The sequence below is a fragment of the Lipophrys pholis genome (assembly GCF_963383615.2).
Source record: "Lipophrys pholis genome assembly, chromosome: 8".
In the NCBI taxonomy this organism is placed as follows: Eukaryota; Metazoa; Chordata; class Actinopteri; order Blenniiformes; family Blenniidae; genus Lipophrys; species Lipophrys pholis.
The window spans coordinates 18,423,575-18,449,219 of record NC_137630.1 but is presented as its reverse complement, the minus strand read 5'-3'; the positions used below and the strand labels follow the sequence as shown (position 1 = coordinate 18,449,219).

Here is a 25,645-nt window from a genome sequence, read left to right as displayed (position 1 = left end):
GTGTGTGTGTGTGTGTGTGTGTGTGTGTGTGTGTGTGTGTGTGTGTGTGTGTGTGTGTGTGTGTGTGTGTGTGTGTGTGTGTGTGTGTGTGTGTGTGTGTGTGTGTGTGTGTGCAGTTGTCAGAAGAGAGTTTTTTGAAATTGTGACGCAGTCCTCGAAAGAGTAACTTTGAATAAATTTGATCACCTGCCGTCTCAAAGTCAGTAGGTCCTGAGTCCTGGCATGTAGACTGCAAACACGTTCCTGCAGATGTCCGAATCAAAAAGCGCCTTTCTCCGTATTCTCATGGTGCATTTGTAAGGCCTGATATTGAGGACTGCGGCTGTGCGGCGTCCATGGAGGAAGCGGGATTGCTGTGACGCCGGAAACGGCAGCACACCAGATTGTTTCGATGAAGCTTTCCCATTGAAAAGCACGAAAGGCCAATTCTTGGTTTCACATCCCGCACCGCGCATCATGCACTGTTTGTTTCGGTGGTTAATGACACAGGAAGGGCCCTCCGTTTTATTGTTGCTGTGTTGCACTTTTTCCCCTCCTCGCCCAACCCGGCAGCGAGCCTCCTTAGAGGACTCTGTATGAATTCTCACTGTCATGTCCAAGGACGAGTGGCGCAGGGTCAGCTAATTGCTTTTATGATTATGATTTCACGTCAGATTTATCGTGCATGCTCGGAGCACATCTTCCAGGTCCTGCCGACGTTGCTGGCTTGGATGAGGGGGGGATGAGTTTACAGCTCCTGGCTGTGACTTCTTGTTTAAGTGCAGGTCACACTTTTTGACTCATTACAGTTGAATGCAGAAGGGTGAATCATACTGGCTTTTCCTGTAAAAGGCCCCCGTTTTTTTTCTCTGCTGGTAATTGTGTGTGTTTTTCTCATATTTCACCACAAAAAGAGTATTTTCATACTTTGTTGTCAACGTCTGCTGAAGTTTGGAGGTCACCAGCGAGGAATGACACAGAGAGAGAGAGAGAGAGACTTTGGTTTTTCTGTCGTTTGAACTTTATACAAGTGATAAATCTCTCATCTTAACGTCTGCTTGCAGATGAAATCATTACACTTATTGCTTTCACAGTATGCCAGATTTATCAGTTGAGTCTTTTTTGATGTTGGCGACTTTTTTTTCTTTTTCTTTCTGTGACTGTTCCACCCACATCCTTGAAACGGATGAGCACAGATGAGTCCAGCCCATTTTATAAATGATCTTTACTTTGTGGTTTCTGCCTGGTGTGCTCAGCCAGACATGATCTGCATTGCCCACCCAGACGTAGCATTTCCACTTAGTTTGAGTTAGATTTTCTTCTTTTTGCTCCCCTCAACATAAGCTCTCGGATTCCTTTAATTTGCCACAACGTTCACAGCAAATAAAGACCTGGTTGTCACTGCGTGTTGATAATGCTCGTCGTCCAATGTAGATGGTTTTTTGTGTCATATTGTACGACTCTGGATCTGACCTCAGTCTGACCTTCTCAGCCCGGCCGCGGTGTGACAGATGCAGCCTGGGAATACGGTTTGGCCGGTGTGCCGCTGCTTAGAGGAATGCTGCAGCTAGTTTTAGGCAAAGTTCATTTTGGCGATGTATGTAATGTCTATGATTAACCCGAATTCAATGAGGTATAATGAATACTTGCGGGACTGTATTTGGAAGGTTTTTGTCCCAGCGAGTATATTAATGTAAACAGCCGGGTAACAGAGCTGTAATTTCCTATTCTCCCGCAATTTAGTGAACTGTCACTATGTGTTTACTCAAGAAATGATAGAAATACGACACCAGTTTAATTACATCGCAGTCATTTTGCCTCAATATACTTGGGAAAGTGGTCTTATTGAGGCGAGCTTCCTTTATACTCTCCATTCTGCTTTGTAATTACTTCAGCTTGATTTATCGTCTTTTCTTTGTGTTTATGGTTGTAAACTGCTTGACTGAGTAACTTGGTCTGAGAGTGGCTTGTCTCCTTGCAGCGAGGCTGGAAATCTCCCGATGAATCTGAGATGTCTCTGCTGTCAAGACTGCTCACATCGCTCTCAGCCTCCAATGTCACTTTCAAGGCATAATTACACAAGTTGTGTTGATTAGTATGAGAAGCAATTACGGCGGCTTTCCGCCGCAAATGGAGAATGTGATGGCTCTTGATTGACAGGAAGCATCCTGGCTTTAATAAGTAAATGACTATGGTAATTCAGGTACTGAGACCCTTTGATTTGTCAGCATCTTTCTAATTTTTGTGATGTCCTCTGATTTTAATGAACATGAATTTGATTGAATCCCTCTTCATTTCCCCCGTCCCTGCACCCGTCTGCCTGCCTCCTCTCAGACCAGCCCGTGCTCTCAGTAGAGACTCGCACACTAATGCTTTCAGAGCTGAATAGTCCTTCCGCTGTGGCTGAAATCTCTCTCAGTGTGACTCCAGCTTGTAAAACTATAAAATAGAGGGGGAAAAAAGAAGAGAGAATGGACAATTTGCTATCTCGGCACCCTGTTAAAAGGGCCTTTTAGCATGCAATGCTTTCACAAGAGCAGGAATCAGAGGAAAAATGATTTTGTAATTGACACTTTGGGGAACATTTTTTCCTCTTTTTATCTGGCTTCCCAGTAAGTTATTAGCTGTTAATTGGTCGGCAAGCTCCCCTACAGCGCTAGATATTTGTTCAAATGCCGGGATCCCCTCAGTGCATTTGTAACTACACTTCTGAAAACGCTGCTCTGTCTAATTATGTAATAGAATACTGCCTTTTAGGCAAGTTTCTTTTAATTGAAAAATATTAGTGCCAGCTCAGGGTAAGCTGTCGGAACGAGAACACCTCAAAGAGCACGCATTGGTGAGAACCTCATAGCGCTATGGCGTACAGTGATGGAACAATCAAAAGCTTTTATAATAAGATCTGTGTGTTTTAGATATTTGAATGAGAGCCAAACATTTCTGCTCAAATTTGATTGGCTTAACCCTCGCTCTCATATTTCTTTCTTTGTTAACCACTGTTGGCCTAATCAACTAATTCCCTGTTTGTCTTAGTAACCCCCTATAGAGTCATACATGCATACATATAATAAAATAATTTGCTCTTGCACTCCCTAGCCCAGCTGTAATTTATATGGATTGAATGAGTGCTGCATTGTGGAAAAGCACGAGTGGACCAAATGCTCGTTTGTCACCTCTAATAAATGTTGGAATGTAAATTATGAACTTATGCTTCAGATGTAAATGCACTTTATTCCAGTCCTTTAATGTAAACAGCCCACTCCAATACATTAAGGGGTACGAGGGGGAGAGCAGAGGGGTATTAGATGTGAAATTTTGACTGTTTTCACAATCAATAATAAACACAGAAGAGCCTAGATGGGGAAGGTTATAACGTATCTGAAGTCGCCTTCATAAATTATTGCATGAAAGCAGGCTTGTACACCAAAAATGTAAATACATTAATGTTATTAATAATGTAGTGACTAATAGTTCTATCAAGACTGTAATAGCAGTTTAATGGAATATGACAGCAAGAATGTATTACACTTCTTACATTTAGACGGGACCTCACATGACATTTATCAGAGATTTCTGTTACAATTTTTTTGATTATTTTGTTAAGTTAATTGCTTCTTTTCCCCCCCGAACGTCTTCTTGGGGAGAGGGGCAAAAAACTGGTAATGGATATTAATTAATATGTGTCAGTTTTCTGGGTTTGATTAAAAATAATGAAAGCGAAATGCTAATGGGATTTCAGAGTTTCTCTGTGTGTGGCGCCCTGAGATTGTGGCTTTATCAGGGGAATCTGTGAGAAAGAAAAAAAAAAAAAAAAAAACCCGTAGTGTGCTACTTTCTAGGCTACAATGAAAGTGACAGAATACAGAAACTGAGATAAATTATCTCAAAACCTCCTGAAATAAACCACTTAAGTGAATTTAATCAACTCTAATTAGCCTAACTTTTAAAGTGTGCTCCCGAAATGTGATTTCTAATGTATTTATTTCTTTAATTCTTTTGAAGCTTTTAAACTCGAGCCTCAGTTACAGATTCATCTCCTCCTCTCAAAGTAACTTCACCCTGCAGCTGAAGGAGTTTTATTTTCCTGATGAAAGAAACACGTGAATCATTTCTGACAAGCGACGGTCTTGGCAAGTTTCTTTTCCTGGCTACTGTGATGTACGTTTAATATGCTGTCGTTTGCCAGAGACATTGTATGGACTTGTTTTTCGTTAAGGTTACATAGCTGTATTTTCTTTCACAGTATTTTTTTTTTTTTCTTCCTCTTCTGGCCTATCATTTACACTAAACCGTCCTCGTGCGTCTTCCTTTAGCTGCACTTCACATGGCACTGACTACACCTGCACCTCTGTGACTTTATCCGCAGTCCACCACAGTCAGCATATGCCGCCTTGCACAAAAAGGAGACTTTTTCAAACCTGTGATTAAGTTGAGGGTCACAAGTGTGGACCAGCACAGTGACGGGGGAAAAAAAAAAAAAAAAAAACCCTTTCGTCTGTGGCACAACTGACAATTATCTTAACACCTGGAATGGCTCCCCTCCCTTGCATGTGCGTCAAGACTGTCGACTTCTTGTTAATGCAGTGATTAACAGGGAGATTGCATTTGTTTTCCAGTGCGGCTCTCCTGGCAGCAATGCTTTGCTTTCTCTTTGATTAAAATAGTAGATGGATGGATGCGCCGTAGCTCTGTCATGAACTTCAAAAGAAGGGGCGAGAGGGAGACGGTGGGAATGGCATAAACAAGGGGCTGAGGCTTTTCTGCCCTCTTTAGGTTGTGTTAATTGTGTCATCGGGGGCCTGCAGTCATGTCCAAAAGTGCCAGCCAGCATGGGCAGTTGCCAAACAGTCTCTTCTTATACCTCAATATAATTCAATTTCATTTACGTGGCGCTAATAACAACGCAGTCAACTCGAGGCACTTTGACAAACAGAACCATCTATTCCACATGAGCAAGCACATGCAACAGTGAGACCCCTTCCGCAGGACCAGACTAGGAGACGGCAGCTGTGGTTAGAGGAGAGAAAGAGAGAAAAGTAGAAGATAGAAACAGAAAGAAGCAGGCAAAAAAAAAAAAAGACAAATTCTCAATCTTCTTTGAAGTTGGACTTTTTTTTCACTGTTGTCTCTACTTCTCTTGCAGCGCTGCATCATGGTTGCAGTGTGTGGAAAGTGGTTTTTCGGTACGCATCTTGGGGATGTGAAAAAAGGAAGTGAAGGGGCTTCGTCAAGCAGCCTGTACTTCTGAAATGCACAGAGTGGCATTGTCATGTGTTTTCTGTGTCAAGGTCGACAGAATATGTCAGAACAGGTGTGCATCTGCTGCTGAGCTGCTTGCCAACTCAGCCCCTTTGCTGTAACACGCCACCCTCCGTGACATTATAGTGGTTCACTGCGGGTTGCCTCCTGTACTCATTGCCTTGGTAAAAACATGTATTTTTTTTTCTCTCTCCCGTCGCCATGTGACTTAATGCAGAGTTGTGATGGGTGTTGACACCCAACAATGACCGCTGCCTTTAAATGTCACATTGTCACAAAAAGTATGAGCAGTGACGCGCAGCACTCCTCCCTGATTACTGCCTCTTTGAGCGCAGAGTTTTTGGGCAATTGAAATCAACCTTTTTCTAATTGTTTGGAAGGATGAATGTATTCAATGCCGGCTTCGTCAGAAATTTAGACATCCATTAAAGATAGAAATCTGATTTTATTAGGAGAGAAAAAAAACAAAAACATTCATGACTTGAAAACGGTTGTCTCGAGATGTTTGTTGTGTGTGTGTGTTTTTTTTATGGTGGTAACATATCATCTGAATCTTGACAGCCATGTAGCAAAACCTGAAAATTGTGTCTCAACTTCTCAGAAGAGGTGGATTATTGTGTTTAGGTGGGGCATCCATAAAAACATGGTACACATGCTTTTGTGTCTTTGGCATTTCATAACCAACGAATTCTTCAGTGTGCCGCCTAACTTGTTTTCAAAGGGTGAAACAAAGAATTATTATTTGATCTGCCAAACGCTCTTAATATTCTCTTTGGCTTCAGTTTTAAAATGAGAGGAAAGACACGTGCTGCTTGCTGGACCCTGATGATTGTGGTTTTCTAATGCTGTCGGCACTCTCTCCATACTTATCTGACTCTTTAGGTTAGATTCTTCGTGTTTAGTTGGATGCCTCCACAAAAAAGACAATTAATCAACATTTTTCTTTGTCACTTAGTGTGATCAGGAACAGACCGTGCTGGCTCTCTTTCTCCAATCAAACAAAGACCGACTGCCTTAAGTTTCCTCCGTCAGTTGATGGTGACTTCAGTCTGACACTGTAGATGTGTGGCCCATTGTCTTGGCAAGTGTGTCTAAATGTTTCTGACAGGTCTCGGTGAAAGGCAGGCCGCAAGGGTAAAGAGCCACCCTTTCAACCCCCATCTCCTTTTGACTTCTCTTGTACAACCCCTTGCCAGTAGATGGCGATGTTCATCTTCTCTTGCTCTGCTCCTACCTCGATGCGCCTCCATTCACGCCATCCTTCCCCATTGCCTTTTCTCTGTGGCACTCGCTGAGGAAAGAGGGGTCTCACCCTGTGCGTAGGGTCATGCCACCAATTTCTGCCCCCCACCCCCCCTCCTTTTTTTTTGAAGACCATGAAATTGCTGATCCAAGACACATGATTAGTGCATTCAGGCTATTGACTGAAGAAGAGTTGACACACGATTACAATGTCACTGGAATGTCACAATCTGCCCAAGTTGTCTTTGTGAGCGTGCTCTCATCCAGTGGCACGGTGTCCCCAAGAAGGAATCATTTGATCAATAAAAGGACACCTCTCTCTCTATTGTCACTGGCCTCTCTATTCTCCTTTTATTAGGCAATTTGGCAGGCTGGCAAAGGCTGCACGCAAATGTGATGCCAACTCGGTGCATCTTCACCCGAGCTCTCCCTGCCTTATTTGCGTATTGTAGTAGGTCAATTGAACGTGTGTGTGTGTGTGTGTGTGTGTGTGTGTGTGTGTGTGTGTGTGTGTGTGTGTGTGTGTGTGTGTGTGTGTGTGTGTGTGTGTGTGTGTGTGTGTGTGTGTGTGTGTGTGTGTGTGTGTGTGTGTGTGTGTGTGTGTGTGTGTTTCAGTCAGTCAGTCAGTGGGTGGATGCCTCCTCAGTGCGAGGAGCACTCTCGATCAGCAGAGGAGGATAGGCTTGTCACTGTAAGTTGCTTGTGACGGGGGCGGCTCTTCTCCTGACACCACAACACAACTTCTGTGGTGTGTCGCTTGGACACAAGCTCCACGTTGTTTGCTGCTGGTGCCGCTTGCATTTTGCCTCAATCAACTAATTGAATGTGAAAGGCTGGCGGGCCTTGATGATATGAAGGACAACGCACACAGAGTGCCGGCAGTTTAAAGAAAGGACTTTGCCTTTGTTTATGTTACCGTCGCCAGGCACCTCTCCCATTTCTTTCCACAAAAGAACTTCAAGTGAGCTTGTACAGACCTATTGAAAGGTTAAAAATGGGCGAGCAAGAGGAAAGGTGTTACACCAATTTCTATAGTCCTCATTGCATTTTGTTTTATTTAAAAGAAAAAAAAATCTACATTTTGTTGTGTATTTATAAAATCCACCAAACACCAAATATTCTGAACTTTTGGTATGTTTTTGGTCAACAAAACTATACACCATAATATTTCACATGTATTTTCATCAAAATTTGTGCTGTTTTAGTTTAGTTTCGACACACCTAAAAACATACACACTTTCTATACAGGTGTATTTTTCTTACCTTTTATGTTAAAAATGTTCTGTATTTTCTCATTTGTGTGGAACACAATTCTGCACCTGACAAATCTTCAAACCACATCGCGACCACCCGTTGTACTGCATGCCATCGATGTAAAGTTGCATTGTGGCTCTGTCGTAACACACACGGAGCTGCTTGTCACTGAATGTCATCACTGACTGCAACGGAAAAAAGAAAAATAAAAGCTTCGAATTACAGGAAAGAGGTACCGCATTAAAGAACAAAGGCGATCGATGGCAGTACATTAAATTTTATGCGAATGAAAAAAAAAATCAACTAATTAAAATTGATTACTCCTGCTTTGTAAATGTGTTTCTGAATTAAATTATTGTATGAAAACATTTTGACCAATCGCGGAGCTGAGGAAGTATCCATTACTGGATTGCAGCTGAGAAGGGGCTGGAATGTTTTGTGGTAGCTAAGTAGTTTGTTGTGCTCCGCTGCGACTCCCCTCTTGCACCCCCACTGCTAAAGTGCCACGGGTTAATCTCTGATGACCCTCATCTCTCAGAGCAGCCCCAGCCTCATGGTTTGGGCCTTTTACCTGAATTAAAAGGAATGTGTATGCTCTATAAGTATTTCTTCTTCTTTTTTTTTCTTTTTTTTTGGTCTAAAGTGGGCGAATGCGAGGTGTCACCGACTGAGACGCTCCTCTTTAGTCATCGGGGCTCTCGGAGCCCCAGTGGGGATGTCCTTATCTAAACAGTCATCTGTCTCGCTAGTTTAGCAAGGGCAACCCCAGGCAGCATCACTGACAGTTACACATTAAGAAATGTCAGACTCGGCTTTATAGCGTATCTCTCAAGCTGGTTTTGAATTGGCTGGGTGCCACGAGTTTTTTCTTTTTCTTTTTTTTTTTCCTTTCTTTGAGTATATATCTCACAAGAATGGAAAAAAAGAATGTCTTTGTTGTCTCCAAGTTATTTTTAAAACACCTGTTGTTATCATGATATGCTGTGTCTTCATCCTTCACTAAAATGTTTTTTTTTTTTTTTTTTTTGGGGGGGGGTACTTGCATCCTGCGTATCCTCGTCTCAAAAGGACCCAAATTTATTTTCTGTTTTTCACAAACTCGAACATTAAAAACAAAAGAAGAAACATCCAACTTATTGTTTTGACCCTGTTTCTTCTTCTGTTTCTTTGAGACATATTGCAGCTTAAACACGCTCTGAAGGACTCGCATGACATCGTCACACATACTCAGTAAATTGAACCATAAATTTTGGTCACGGTTTTAAAGTATAATTTTTCATTATTGTAAAATGTGTTTGTCTTCTCCTGGAAATCAGACAACCCCTTTTTTTCTGCGAGTCAGACTTCCAGAGCTGTGTGACATGCACAGTTTTTACTCTGTTAGTCAAATTCACAGTCTTGATGTTTCTCACCAGCGAGCCTGCTCAACTTTATCATGTTCACGATGACAGAAGTCTGATAGTTCAATGCAGTTGAGTGGAAAGTTTGGTTTGTACTGTACGTGCAGTGGTCTTGGAAAAAAAAAAAAGCACGATTTCCCCCCCCCCCCCCCCCCCCCCCTTACAAAAATTGCATAATGTCCTTTTGATGTCATGATCGTAGCCTTGCCCATGGCTCTGACACTGATACAATCCTGTATGTTATTTTTAAACCTTTGCATAGCAAATGTCAATGCAGTTTTCCATGACCCTTTTCTCATCTGCTGAAATGTCGACTCTGACCTTTAAATTTCAAAAGTTAGGCCCATTCAATGAAGATCGACGACATTCACAGAATTTAAAGCTCAAAAATGTCTCGCTCATTCACTGTTGTACAAGCTGCACCATTTAAAGGGAGGTAAAAGTTGTCGGGAACCCCGTAGTTTTCCAGGAGATGAAAAAAAAAAAGGCCCACATTTCACCAGCACTCCCATCAGATGTTAGTTGAGTTCCAGTAACGGCTGCTGATTTGATTTTCCCACATTGCATGTCTCTGTGAAAAGCTGCACTGCACAAAAATAACGACGGGAAACAATGAAGCAAGAAACAAAAGGTTCTTTTTCTTTCTGTACAGTCATTGTGGGAACGGTTTGTCTCCAGCAGGGCCCTCGAAACTCCTGCAGTGTCGGAACAAGTGTGGATGTGAGCTCAATGCTCAGGCCTGCACCTCACTTCCTGATGTCTCTCAGGGTCAATAATTCCCTATAGCCGCTCCCATGAGGCCTTGCTTCCTCCACTAAAGGTCACATTAAGGCAGGCAAGATGTCACAATTAGAAGGGCATTTAAAGCTGCTCTTTTAAAAAAGATTAAAAAGCACTGTTGGCCACATCAAAGCAGTCAGGCGACCAAAGGAAATACAATAATTGCATTAAAACTTAATTCCTTTCTGGCAGGGCTCTGATATCAGAAAGGTATAGGGTTAAGTCATTTAAGACAGCTGCCCCTGATAGCAAATCATCCATGAAAGCACCAAATTAATAAAGGGCTTCATTTTTCGCTGTCTCTCACTTTCCCTCGCATTTGGTCCTTCAAACGTGTGTTTGGGGGGGAAATTTGAGACTGGCCTAACACAATCTTTGCTCATGTCTATCAGTCTGTTATTATATCAGGGGCACTTCTCCTCGAATGTACAGGCCGGGGCAATTTGGAATGAATTGATTCACAGTGAGACTGAATCTTATACTTGCTAATGATTTCCTTTTAGCCCCTCCAGTGCATCCCCCCCCCCCATCCACCCAACTTCAGGTTCCATCGTACCCTCCAAATCTCGTCATTGCCACAGACAACATTTGTATGTAGTTTTTTTAGATTAGAAAGTGTGGAATAAAGACTTGCCTTACACGTGTCTGTCTTTCTGCAAAAAAAATAAGAATGATTATGAGATAATCTAAAATGTTCGCTCAAAACAGTATCAAAGATCCGCAATATGCAACAAACCCTAAAAAAAGACACTTTAAGTGAATAACCTCAAGCTCGGAGTGGCAGCTTGAAAGTCACATTTTGAGTTTGCCCCTGTAATTTGGATCAAGTCCATCCATTGTGGTTTTGCTTAATTTCAAGTTAAAGCTGAAAATAGCCTCATGTACAGAGACAATCTCACAAATACACAGTGCAGTGCTATTTCCGTATATTCCGTCTGCATCTCTGATCCATTTTCCCTCCTCCTCCTGAATTCCCATAATTCACCCGTAAAACATCCATAGGTCTAACAGTATACTATAGTTGAGTGCTATTACTAGTTAGAGTAAAAATATACAACTGGTTACACGGTTTCCCTCCGGCCTTTATCTGCGTGGCTCGAACATAATTGGATTTCACCCTCATTTCTCACAATTCAAGGCATCACAATTGCAATTTTCAGACAAGTGGGCTGCGAAGACTTGTCCAATTCAAACTCAATAACATTTCTGTAATCTTGTCCGTTCATCAAGTTCACTCTCTTTAAGTGTGTTGGTTAATGTTATCTCTTGGTGTGATTGAGTTTTCACCTCTTTTTCAGCTTTACCTGACACTCCATTGGTTATCTGGTTTGCAAAGATTATTGCTCTTAACATAGAGCACTCCGGTGCATTAGCAGTCAAACCTTGACAAGAAGAGCCTGAATTATTATTGAAACCAAAGAGATTTTGCAAGTTTCCCGTGAGTTAAGAAGAAAATTCACCCGTTGTTCAAAAACGATTTTAGGTAGTCACTCAGCCAGCCCAGACGTGCGTTGTACCGCTATCCATCTTGTGTTCCTAAAAGCCCAGTTGTGTGCTACCCAACACTGTAAACGGGGGTGATCCATAAGTCAATAACAAGACTGAAATCTGTGCAATGTGGTTATAATTGATTGAGATGTCTAGATGGAACTTGTGCAAAGCATTTATGTCATCTGCTAAGAAGTGCACTTTTCCTCTCCCTGAAGATCTACCACTACAGTTTTAACCAAATGGACATTTGTCTCATTAGTTTGCCGCTGAGCTAGCTGCGGTCCCGGCTAAGATGTCATCCTTATGCCTGTTAACATTGATACAATTTTCCTGTCAATATTGTGCTCCTGAAATTTTCAGGGAATGTAAACAAGGATTGCTCATTCAGCATATTCTTTCTCTATTAGGTCATTACCACTCACGGCGGCCGCATCACCCTGCTTACTGGAATAATATTAGAACAATAGATTTTCAAAGCCTTCATCTCTGTTTTCGGCCCTCCCCACTATACTGGAACGGTGTGTTTTTGTAAGATCCCATCTGCTTTGTCTTGCTATCGAAGGGATATTTTCCGCAGTGTTTTTACAGTATCTTTATTCCCAGAACATCAGTTGGGGGTTCGCCATGCAAATGGTTTTATCTGTGGTTGTCACAATAAAGGTTCCGGGTGACTGACTTTAATAGGCCGTCAGCATATAGAGATCCAGAAAATTCCATACCCCTCGCATAACCCTTGTGTACGTCAAGGTCACGGTTGTGTCTCCGGGAAATGGTAGATTAGTTGTGGCAACATCTCGTGGGATCAATCTGGTGCGTTTTGATAAAAGTTCACTGTGGAAGTTTTATCGCTGCATAATTATCCCAGAAAATACGGCGAGCACGATGTATGCGGATGCACACAGTTGAATACGTTTTCCAGAAGTCTCATTAAGACGCCTGTGCCGCGGTTCTCCACTGCGCTGCCCCGGTGTCGCAGAAATCCTGCTTTTTAAACAGCCTCTCTGCCACTCCCACTGCTTGGACAAGTTTAAACTGCAATTCTTTTGGATTGAAACAGCTTCATAGTATATGCAATGCATTACCTAAAATGAATTACCACTGGCAGGGCGCTCAATCACTTTGTATCTTTCAACACTAAGAGAAAAGAAGAGTAATCAAAACCTTTCAACCTATTAGAGGGATGACTTTTACAATTGAATCACGGGGACCACAGGTGCGATAATAAGTCATCGAAACCTCCCCTCCAGTGTGTTTCCCCTTTCTCCGTGTTCTTACATATTTATCTATTTTAGGAGGCGCCACTTCATGGCGCCCACTTCAAATTTATGTTTTAATGCCATTTGAGGAAGATATTTTTTATTTTTTTCCCCCCTCTCTCCAATTCTTGGAAACGCATACTGGTGTGGAAAATTAAGGTGCATCTCGAAGGAAAACATAATAGAATCGATGAACGCAGTGCACTTAAAACTACTGATGTTCTGATGCTATTTAACGTTCTAGTGCATTAACGTTTCAAGTCATTACAACATTCAGGCTGGGTGATTTGATCATGGCAGGTTTTTAACTGGAAGAATTACAGAAGTTTTCAGCCTAGGATTCTCAAGTTATTAGATACAAATGATCACCTCTGCATTAAGTATAGATTTTCTTCCACTGCGCACTTAAGAATGGAAGTTTGTCTTTAAGAGGGTAATAGCAAATTAAGCTCCATACTCCATTTGTCCAGCACTCTTGATGGGCTAATTTTATAACTGCTGATTTGGTCATTCCCCACATTTAGCTGGAAAGTGGTCAGGTGGTCTTTTTCCTCACTGCTGAATGTGGGGTGTGTGTAAAAGCAACTATCAGATGGAATCCATTTAAGGTTTTTGTCGGATTTATAATCAACCTTTTTCTTAAGGACGTCTAGACTCTTGTTTGTGCTGTTAAAAGCATCAGTTTCCTGCCGAGCTTATCGTCTTCCTCTCATATGATCTCATTATGAGGAATAAAATCACATTTGTCTCTTCGCAGATTACCACAGCAGTACAATTTCTGCAGAACCCCAAAGTGCGCCAGAGTCCCCTGGCCACCCGAAGAGCCTTCTTGAAGAAAAAAGGTGAGAAACTTTGGATCTGCTCCATACATACTGAAAGCACACGTTATCTCTATATTTATATATTTATGAAGATAACGGTTTGAGATTACACTTCTGCTTTTTGTTTTTTAGCAAAATGTGCACAGCCTGTTGTACTGCTACTGTCTTTCCTTTTTTTTGGGGGGGGGGGGAGAAAAATCTGTAAAGGTCAAAGGTTGTGGCCACAGCTCTTTGCCCTGGGGGGACTAATAGGGGGTCGATTTAGCTTCAGAGAACATGATTCAGGCCCTGTGAATAAATGACACACCAGTTGGGATGCTCCTTTGGGTTCAGGAAAATTAATATTGACAAACTCCCTCTGCGTTTTCAATGGAATTATCAATATTGCCTTCCAGCATTTTAACCCTTTTACTTAATTTAACTGTTATCGTAAATTTGAGGCACGACAGAGCGAGGTTCTCTAAGCAGGGGGAGCTCCAACGTTTGCTGGCTCTTCACTTTCTTTGCAATTCATTGAGATATTTCCAACACATGGTGGAATATTGTCTGCGCAATAAAACTTGCAAAAAGCTTTATTACTCTCAGCTCATTTAAGTCGGTTCGATATGATGCGGTAGTGGAGTTAGTTGTGTGTTGTTGTGCCATGTCTTTCTTGCGGCCAGCACCATGGCTGAGCAGTGACGGTATGGAGCCAAACAGTGCGAGGCTTCACCTTAAGGAAGCTCTTAATGCATGGTGTTTTTAATCCGGGTTTGCCACGAGACAGCTCGGAGGGACGGCACCTCCACAGGGCTGCCGAGGGTCTTCGGCTCCAGCGTTAGATGTACCCGCACGGTGAAAAGTGAGCCTAAAAGCTCTGTGACTAGGACAGGTAACATGAAACCAAATCCATGGTTGCCGGCTGTTGCTACACTCGTCTCATATGGCTCCAGTGAGCCTCGATATATTCAAAATGTTTTCTTTGGCCTTTTGTGTCATTATTGACGACAGAGGTATGCTTATAGTGTGCTGTCCGTTACTTCCTCATCTATTCAATCCACTCCTTTACCAACTGATATCCTCCTGCACTTTGATTTCTTCCCACTTTTAGCTTTGTTGCAAACTTCATAGAACTCCTCTCACCAAAATGGTTTTCTCTTGCTGCACTTTAGAGGCATGAAATATGTATGATGCTTTAATGCAGATTTATTTAGGAAAATCGGTTCCACTGTAGGTCTAAACAAGAACTGTTGATTTGCATGAAGGCATTGATCTCACGGAGGAAGAGAGAGGGAGTAGATATAAGCAATCAAACACTAAGCGCAAAGTATGTTAGAGAAGCACTCTGCAGTATTTCTTTGATAACTCTTGACTTGTATTGTACAGTCACGTTGTCGGGAGCCTGTAAATCTTTTACATTTATTTTTCCTGTTTAAGGAAAGTGCTTCATTGTTTCCCCCATGCTTCATCAAACCCGCTGGTTGATTTCACCTCAACACTGTCATTCTGAGCTGAGAGCTGCATTTCAAGATGTTTATCTCACAAAGAAATACATACTGAATGATGGTGTGACATCAGTTTCAAACAGAGATAGTTTGAAAGGTTTGTGAGTTGATCAATTGTGTGTCTCATATCCAATTTGGAATATTTACTCATTTCTTCCAAGCCGTTCTTTTCCTGATTAGTGCCTTAATTTTTTTTAAAGTTTTTAAACGATTGTAAAAGAAGTGCTTGAGGATTTTTAAGCGCTTTGTGTTTGTCTGTACTTGTGACTTACATGCTGGTCAGAATGTCAGGTTGGACCTCTTTTATATAACTTCAACCAGGCTTATGTATTCATCGGATGTTTTGCATGAATGGTTCCCTGTCGGTGATTCCATGGTGTCTCTATTGGTTTTAGCTCTGGGCTTTGACTGTCACTCCAAAAGAGAGATTGTCTGTTTTTGAAACCGATTGTGTTGTAGATTGTTTGAAGTTGTTGTCTGTTGCATCATCCATCCTGACACTTCTCTTGAAGATCCTCTTCACTGGTGAATATCTAAAGTCTTTAAACTCTCCCAGCCTCGTGCAGCCCGACTATTCGTGGAAGGTCTTCGGAGATCTCATTATTTTGAGACGCGTTTCACATTTTTCTTGCGAATAGCGCAGTCAGAAAGTTTGGGCTTTTATGGCTCACTTGCTTTTTCTTTTCACTGTACACGTTGAAATGATAACTTTTTGATTCAAACCTTGACTCAGATGTTTGTGCAAGTGCCTTTGGCTCAAGTGAGACCAAAAACAAACAGACCAACACTGCAGCTTCATTCATTTCTGCACCCAGCATGTATTGTCCTCTCAACCTTTTGACAGAGAAACTCAATCATCCTCCTCCTCCCACAGTCACCACAGCAAATGTGTCAGTCTTAATTTCTAATACAGTTTAATGTCATATTTATGTAAATACTTCTGGATTTTACTCTATATTAACAGCCAGAAATGTCAAAGCACACATAAAATGAAACAATACCATCTCCCGGTAGAGTGGAATTTAAATTGGATTCCTCTTGCTGCCAGTACTTACGCTGGACAGCTGATGAAGGGGAAAATAGGGCCCACTTTGATTGCATGTTGCAGAATCTTTACACAATAATCTCAGTCGTGCATATTATTTCCTGGCGCATTTGTACCCTAATCTGCACTGAATGATGCCTCTCTGGTTACATCTCCTTTTTTCCAAAGAGATCCTAATAGTGTGGTTTATTTCAATATTCATTGAAAAATATAATTTTCTGTTTTCCTTCAACTGTCAATTTCAGGGTATGAATTGGCAATTATGCAGTCCAATATTTCGAGCTGCCCTTCTTGAGTCCTTGAAGTTGAATAAACTGGCTGAAATATTGAAACTTTGTCACTTTGTAATATAAATCAAAATTTAAACCCCGAGATGCTGTCTCTTTCTTTTACTGAGGAGTGAGGAAATGAATTGCATTTTAAACTGTCATACAGCAATCTTGAAGCAATTTTGCTTTACTTGTCCCTTGCCAAGATCCAGTAAATTTTATTGTGTTTGAGTGAAATATAATGTGCTACATTCTCATCTAGTGAATTGTGCCGTCTATGTCGTCTTCAATTAAGAGATGCAACAACTAAAGAGCATTGGGCCCCATTTTGTAACCGCCATTTAGACCAGACAATTAACAGTTACACACATAATTACCCCCCAAAAAATCCAATTCTCGGGACAAAGTCAACAACACTTTCCGGCTTCCAGTGTGTCACTTCGACCGTAGCCCCGGTGCTGACATCAGTCAGCAGCGCCCGTATTACCAAAGTGAATGCAGTTTGTTTGAGCTTTACTTTTCCCTGAGAGGGCATACATTGTTGCAATGCCGGTAAATTCAGTACGTGAAACCGCCACAGTACTTTCCCTGTCAGTGAAACTTAAATTATGGTTTGACTTATTTACTTTTTATACGGTCCCAGTTATTATTGACCTGAATAAAAAATGCTAATAGATTTCACCCTGAGCAAAGGCGATCTCTGGACCGCCGACCGAGGGTCACAGGAAACACAGGTAGGCTTTTGGTCTATTACCATACCTGGTATGAAGGTAAGGGTAAGGTTCATCATCCCAGATATTAATAGGATGCTGTTTGTAAGTGGGGTTATGTGACTCACCTCTCGGACAAAAATGACAATGACCAAGGCCTGCATGGAAGGTAAAGGGATTGATGTGGTTATAAATAACTCCACGGCGCCACCTAGCCGAGGCCTTGCCTAGTTTGTCATCAGTACAAGGCGATAAAGCAGGGAAATGAGAGCAGAGTCTCCTTTTTTTAATACATAAATGAATACTCTATGAGAGTGGTCATTATTTAGGGCATGCCATTTTCAAGCCGTTGAATGGAGCCAAATGACATGTAGAATCTCCCTCGCCAGCACGGCGTGAGAAACAGGTTGAACTTCTTCTTAATAACCCATTGACCTCCATCTATTTATGACCCCTGCCATGCATTTTTTTTTTCTTTTTTTTCTAAATATAATATTCAAAATGTAAGTAGTTTTCACTCAAGGGCAACTTCATATTTCAGGGCTTGGAGGACAGTGAAGAAGGCATTCACCTTTTACCACCCAAAATATTTTAGTAAGCAATTTTTATAATTGGCTGTCCGAGCTAGGTCTTGACCCATAAAGTCCAGAAGTGCCAGAATTGGAGAAATAGATTTAATGCAAGAGCCTTGCCGCCTCTTTGCCCTTAAAAAATGCCTCGCGAATACGAGCTACTGAAAATAGAGCTGTAAATAACCTGACGAGCAATGGGTTTTCCTTTAAATAAATACCGATCAGGTTTATGTTGAAAGACAATAGAAAACGTAGCCCAGATATGCAGTTTACAGTATTTATAGCTGTAATATCGAGGTGCCAGCACCGTAATTTCATGCCCCAATGAGAATGGCAAGGTCAAAGCAAATGCTTTGGCAGAGCATCTGCTAATACGGTGACTCATAAACAGGCACTGCGTGTATCAGGTGCACCAAATAATACAGTATAATGAAATACAGAATAGCTTTCCATTATTGTTCTTTTTTATGGTGTCATCATTAGATGTAATTTATGTCTTAAAAAATTCATCTCCCTCACAGGTCGATCTGAAATGGGGGTCCAGGGGTCATTCCACAGGTTTTGGAACCCATAATAAATTTCACAATCCCTTTTTTGTCTTTTCCTTTTATATGTAAAACTCACTTTCACCTTGTTCCTTTTTCTTTTGGATCTAAGGGCCCTTTCATTTGCTGTTGTCTTCCCCTAAACAATAAACAGATCAGAGCCGGGAACACAACTTGGCAAGCTGTAATTTGACTAGAAAACAGCTTTAGGAATTTCCATGTATTTTATTTTGATGCTAGGTGAAAAACCTTTCATTTGCTGCATAAACAACATAACGACATCAAAGATGTAACCAGCCATTAAGATGTACATATATTATTGTCAATGGCTGCGTAAATGTAGAAAAAAAAAGACTTTACATTTCAAGGTGAAAGGAAGTGTTTTTATTTATTTAATTTTTTCCCCCCCCTTTATTTAGTGAAACCGAGATCACTGCACATCTCACTCAATAGTCTGTCACCATGTAGTCTGCTGTGGTCAGATGAATCAGGAGTCCGGGGACACATTATTGCTTATTTGACAGTGCAGTCTGACTGCACAAACTCAGCACATGGCGCTCGCCACTTCCTGGCACTCAGGACCTGCTGTAGACTACAAGCTGGCCAATATTTGCCTTCAATTATTCAACAATTTTCATGGCCATTCCTTTGAGCATTTAAATAGGTGACAGGAGGGACCTCCCCGTGGCGTGAACCTTTTGGTAGATTATGAAAGAATTGGACTGCCGTAACATGGATAGGTTATAGGGTGATCTATGATTAAGATTTAACCCACAATTAAACCACGACAAAGACAGGACTCCTTTGATTCAAGTATTCCGATTATATCGTAGTTTTTCAGTGTATTCGTGCACATATTGGTAGCAGTCCATGTTGATGTCACTACGCTTGTCGAGTGAGATCACGACCAAAAAATATTTTTATATGGCTCTTTCTGGTGTAAATCATTGGAAAATCTACTGAATCCCGAAGGAAAACTTCAAGTCAGAACCTCAGTTATATAAAAGGGCTTTTCTGACTGTGAAACAAAGGAAGTGTATTTAAAAAAGAAAAAAGAAACATTAAAAACAAACTCATGGTAAGTTGTTAGCAGAGACACTATTAAGCTGCAGAGAGACGTTTACAACATTATAATGTAAATGTAGCTGATTCCTCATCATGAGACAAGCCGTAGTTCCTCACTTCTCAGTGCATTATGTTCTCGTTTTGCTTCTTTGTCTTTGGCTTTCTCTTAATCATTTTGCCATAAATGGGTTAATGTTGTTTTTTTAATTGTTCTTCATCAAAAGTTGTAATTATTTCCTTTGTTTAGACAAAGATGCTCATTAAAAGATGAGACCCACAGCAATGGCAGCATATGGCATCTGAAATAAAATCCTTTCTTGCCACAAAAGGAGATGTTCATATTAGATTTTTTTTTTCTCCTCCCACTCTGATTCTCCATCGGGGAGCCCTTTGCAATTTAATCATCACTAAAATCATTAAAAAGATCTGAAGATTAAATTATATTGGCATTTGCAAAATTATGTAATACATTTACATTACAATGAAGAAATTAAAATAATGCATTTTCGCTGTCTGGGGTGTATGAAATCTCCACATGGGAAATATAACTGGAGAAGTGGACAGACTCTTATTTTCTTTGCCTTTGGTGGCAGTTAATAGGCTAGCAGGGTTTCAGATTTCATTTTGTGAACCTTTCCGCACTATCTTCCTGTGATGGATGTCCCTGAAACAGAAACTCTCAGTGGAATTTTTGAATTATGAAGTGAAAATACATTTCCAAGAAGACGGCTGGTAAAACAGAATGAGAGTTGACGTACGTTCTCCAAATTGTACTTAAAAGATTTGTGGAGAGCTTGGGAAGTATTTAAGTCTACTTTATGACGGCGAGGGAACCTTTCGGTGTATTCCATTATCACGTAGTCACTGCACGTCCCCCGGATGTCTTAAAGGTGTGCGTCTTGATTTCAGGACTGACCGATGACGAGGTCGAGTTGGCCATTCAGCGCTCTGGCAGCACTGAAGAAGTTCTGCCTCTCATCCCAGTGGTGCCCCCACATCAACTCCATGCAGCCCACCTCGCTCCCGGGCCACTCAGTGAGTACATGCATCCTCTCCTCCTCTATGAAACTGTGCATATATGTGCACTGGTTGAGTTGGATTTCAAACTTCGATCCAAGTCCGAACACACGCTTCCCATCCTGCCTTATAAAAATTGTACGCACACACACACTGTGCGAAACTTTCCAACTACTTCAATCTGTAAACGTGAACAATCGTTTGTACCTGATAGCATTTGGCATGGTTGTGAATTCTCGACACAGGGAGTATGGCGTTGCACTGCACAGTCTTATGAAGTCTCTTTTGCCGTTCTGTTTCAAGAGGTTCCACCCTGGCAAGACCCCACACCGCAACCTGTATCTTTATTACCTCAGGAGGTTATGAGTGCTGTCCACTGATTTACCAATGCAGAATGAAGTCCGCGTAATGCTTAACCCATATGACAATGATTCCAGATGTATTCCACCCTCATTTATTACCACACTGTCCTTGACTCCCCCAGCATCTCATGTTTTGTAATGAAAGTGATGTTGATGGGATGGCCATGTAGTTAGGGAGACTCGCAGCTCTCTGTCCATAGTGGGGGGTTTTATATCAAAGCTGCTATAAGGGAGCTGCATAATGAGGTGAGAGCGGGGAGTCTTGTATGGGGGGTCATGCCGAAAAGAGGGGGCTACCTCCCTTTGATGTCCTTCTTATGGGGACGGTGTACAGGGACCCGCATCCATCTCTGTCGAAGTAATGGATACTCTGATCTCTATTTCCACACGGTAGAAGGACAGGAAGGCCTCCACTGAACCCAATAAATTTGAGAGGAGATTGGAAAAACGGGGGATGGAGACCACAGTTCCACAGCTTAAGTGACCAAATAAAAAAAGGAAGATGGCAGAATGGAAGTGGTGTAGAAAAAGGGAGAGACAACGGAAGAATGGAAGGTCCTGACGGAGGGGGGAAAGAGCAAGTGAAGACCCCTGGTGATGCAGTGAGGCTTGTTCAGGGTCAACCACCCATCCCAAGGACTCCAAGGCCTTTCAGATGCATGGTATTCTGGGATAGGTGGCAGTCTATCTTAGCTATAATGTTGATGAAGACCCAAATTTATGTGGTTACCATATGGATGTTGGGGGAATGATTCAAAATTTTCGATAGGAAAGGTTACGGGTTCATTGCCGAATGCTGCCACAGCAATGAGGCATGCCCTTGAATAAGGAGGATAAAAAAAAGAAAGCTTTCACCTTGAAAATGTACCATATAGTCGTGTATGACAGTGGGTCTCTCATTTTATTTGCATGTAAAATCACACGGGGGCTACGGCACAAGATCAATCTGGTTTGCTTACTTCAAACCAGTAAACATGTACCACATTACCCATTAGGTGGAATCAGACCTGTAATAGAATATCAATGGTGTGCTTCAGTGGCCCAGCATCAAATAATTTCCTATTCATTTTGGAACCACCAAAGTAAATAAAAGAAAAGAAACCCTCATATTTCCTGCAGACCTGTTTGTTGTTTAGTGACATTTTCAGTTGAATGCCTCTCTTAAGTGGGGAATTTCCACCTTGACAGACAGTTGGCCTACCAAGATGACAGCTTGCACAATGACACACTTTCACATTATCTGTCACTCAGCAAGACAGTCAACTTCTCAACGCACAAATACTCGCTCTCTTACCTCTCTGTTTATTTTACAAGGTTTATACACAAATGCTCTACTTCCCACCCCACCAAGAGTAAAAAAAGGAAAACGAAAAAAATGTGGAAGACAATGGGTGTCCTTTATGAAACAGCAGGATGGGGAGTGCTTGTTTGCGCTGATGCTTAACCCTTATGGTTCACATAATCTGTGTAAATATAGATGATTACCGCCGCACGCAGAGAAAACATGTGGTGCACTTAGTTTAAAAAGTATATCTTTTTTTGCATTGCTGAATTTTGTTTAATTAAATTTGATTAGTTTTACACATTTTGTATAATTTCCCTCAAATTGTGAATGTTTTTTTTTTTTTTTTTTTTATAAATGAATGCATATTGTATAAATCAATGGGCTTTAGTATGATCTATTTTTGCATAATATTGTATGGGAACCCTGTTTTGGAGCCTTATACACAACAAACTGATATGCAGTGTGTTTTCTGACATCCTTCTGTCAGAATCAGTATGAACTTCAGCACCAATTTGAGCTTGACTTTCTCATCCGTTGGTTGAGTCAGCTTCCATGCTCTATGTACATCAATGAGTCGGCCGCCACTTCACCACTCTTCCTTCCCTGGGTAATTTGGAGACGCTCCACTCTGTCACTCACACCAGCTCAAACCCTTGTGGTTTCCAATTTTTTTCTGCTTCATCAACTTTGGAGCAAAATTGCACGTTATGTCTAATACATCCCATCTACTAACTAATAATATCTTATTCAGAGTATGCCTCCCATACACAGTGACCAGAGAAGGTGTAGGTCGAATGTTTAACCTTGTTTGAGTTTGTACGAGCATCAGACATCACAACCAGTCATTTCTTCAATGGTGGAGCTGGGTTTTCCGATGTATGGTCAATGTATTTTCCTGTCATTTCACACATCTGTGGGCTTTCATTGATTTGATTTCTATACAGTGTGAAAATCAATTAGCTGACACGTGCTTGTGAAACTTGCTTGTGTTGTGTAATCCATCACACTGAACACTTGCATTACTCATGCAGCTACAAGTTACATTATCACAGTGGCCTAATGTGGTGTGTCTGATTTGTTGTTTCCAAAGATCAGTATTTGACCCTGTTTCTTTGCCATGTCCAGGCCCAGCGGGCTACAGATGGAGAGATTACGGCGCGCTCGCCATCATCATGGCGGGCATTACTTTCGGCTTTTATCAGCTGTACAAGGCAAGTTACACTGCTCTCGTTCGAGCAGCTTTCATTCTCTGATTTTGTTTTCACACTGATTTTTTTCCTTTCTTACACCCTTCACGCGTCTGTTCTACCTCTGCTGTATATTGCATTAAGTTGGTGGGCATCAGGTTTTGATAAATTGTGGCGCTGGAATAGCAGACGCCTCTGCACTACGTAACAACACTCTGGTCTTGTTATTAAAGCGAGCCTGCTTTACGTCAAAGCATGATCTCATTTGAACTCTCTTTTTAACTTCCCCGTCCCTCCTCCTCCTCTCAGTTAATGATTTTTTTTTTTTTTTCTTTAAAAAAATAAATTTGCTAACGCAGCACACCACAATTTTTTTTGACATCCACCAGTCTAAAAATAATCACCCCGGTTTTTATCGGGCTTAGCAGCCCTTGAACATGAGCTCATGAGGCCCCTTGTCCCCGGTGACATTAATCCCATAGTGGTTGTTAGTAGTAGTGTGAGTGGCATGTGGAAGCCATTACTCTCGTTTTAGAGGAGAACAGGAGCTCTAGCAGTAGCTCTTGGCCTCGGTGACAGGCTGCTCTCCTTTGTGCGCAGGAGAGACAGGGAGCACCTACCGTGTTCGTACATATGCCTCCCTGACCCTGTCAGACGTCCTCGCCTCTCTTCAGATCCTGTTATGTCCGATTATTTTATCCTTCTTTTCATAAAGCTCTGTCTCGGCAGACAAAAACACACTCTGCAGCAGTCACTGTTTCCCACATACAGCAGGCCTTGCCAGCCTCAAGTCGCCTGGGAGGTGGGATTCCCTGGTGGGACGGCACAGGTTGCTGTCATGTCACCAGAGTGTAGCGCCAGTCGCACCATATGTCCAAGCTTCTGGCCATACTTTATTTATGTTATGGTGCACCTTGTAAACACCACACTCTCAGCAACCCACTTATTAATTACCACGTGTTGACACCCATTTAATCTTTTTCTCTAAAAAGTGTTTATTACTTGCGCTGGTGTGGCTGCGTGCCACCTGAGCTGGAGGGAAAACCCGGCAGAGAGCCTGAAACTGGCCGCTGGCGAAGGAGCCATTCAGCTCTAAACAAAACTCGGGCAAAAAAAAAAAACCCCAACAACAACAACACACGTATGATTTTGAAAGCAGTTCAGTGGGTCCTGTCAGGAACGTACTGATTCTATTTGGTGAACTTGGCTCCTCGCACACATGTGAGGGAGTCAGTGAGAAGCTCACCAACTGCTCATCAGGGTAACACTCACTCTGGATAACAAACATCCTCATTTGGCTGTCAAACATGCATATGATTTGGTAGAGTTCTGTTTATCGTGTGGCAGGGAGAAGATAAACAACATGACAGTGTTTTGGGTTTTTTTTCCCACATTTTTTTTTTCCTGTGGGCAAGCCTTTAGTCTTTTCTGTTCATTTCATTTTTATTGCAGGAATCATTTCATTCACAAAAATCTATTATTGTTGTAAATTCCAAACACATTTTAACTTTACTTTTTTTTTTTACTCAGAAATACCTTTATGTTTTTAAATGTTTATAAAATGTGTTGATTACTGTTTTCAACCAATGCACGGTTTCATCTTAATATGCGTGCTCGTACATGTCTGATCAGTCCCTATCTGTATTGCTCTAATGCTATTGTGGGAAATGCATGTTCCTGTTCATTCAATTCAGACTGTGAGGCTGGAGTCCAGTAAAACAATGCTTGTGGCCCTCTCCTGCCAAGTCTACGTGGCCTTGTCTTTTCCTCATCTTTCTGCTCCTTTCCACCAAAGAGAGAAGTGTAATATTGTGCCATGCTTTTAATTGCAGAAATACATCCTTCCCCTCATTATGGGGAGACGAGAGGACAAGCAGCATCTGCAGAGGATGGAAAGCAACATTGCGGCAATGAGTGGCACGCTGACACAGACAGGTGAAGATTAATATCTTCATCACTTTCTCCCTCCTTAACATTTTCCCTCATTTATCTGTCGCCAAAATCGGGGGGCCCCGCACGTTTTTAACAAATGACGCCGCTGTCATTTCGCTTTAATTTGAAATTGCTTGTTTACTGTCAGGCTCGGGCTCAATTAATTACGTTTCGCTGAAAAGCTCTTAACCTCGGAATATTAATGAGTTGGGAAATGACAACTTTTCTTCCACCCCCAACCCATCCCCTCACTCCCCCTTTCCATCCGTCTCCCCTTCCCTCCCTTCAGCAGCCCCCCCCCCCCCACCCCCGTCCAAACCTCCATCGCCATCATCATCATCCACCCTCTTCCCCCGTAGGTGGGCAGAAAGTTCATTTTAATTTTGTGTGCATGTAGGCACACGGTTGTGTTTGTAAGATGGCTGGATGTGTGTGTTTGTGTGCGTGCAGTACGGCACTGTGTGGCGTCTGGGCTCAGCACTGGCCCGAGTGTGATTAAGTGCACAGTGACAGGTGCGGCTCCCATGTTGGACAGGTGAGGAATCTCAACCTGGCTGTCAGACGTGGAGAGAGAGAGAGAGAGAGAGAGAGAGAGAGAGAGAGAGAGAGAGAGAGACGCTTTCCGAGCTCTTCGTCAGTATAATTAAAAATCCAGGGAGGCGTAAATGAGAGAAGCACTCTGAGAAACTT

The 25,645-nt window shown here is 41.9% G+C and overlaps 1 protein-coding gene across 1 annotated transcript in view; it reads left to right on the top strand.

Annotated features, from left to right (window-relative positions):
- pex14 (peroxisomal biogenesis factor 14) overlaps window positions 1–25,645 on the top strand; it is a 46,955-nt gene that overhangs the window by 7,523 nt on the left and 13,787 nt on the right. Inside the window, exons 3-6 of the mRNA XM_080470271.1 lie at window positions 13,419–13,503; window positions 20,082–20,207; window positions 22,962–23,047; window positions 24,856–24,958. Of these exons, the coding sequence (XP_080326397.1) occupies window positions 13,419–13,503; window positions 20,082–20,207; window positions 22,962–23,047; window positions 24,856–24,958 (400 nt within the window). The remainder of the gene's footprint in view (window positions 1–13,418; window positions 13,504–20,081; window positions 20,208–22,961; window positions 23,048–24,855; window positions 24,959–25,645) is intronic.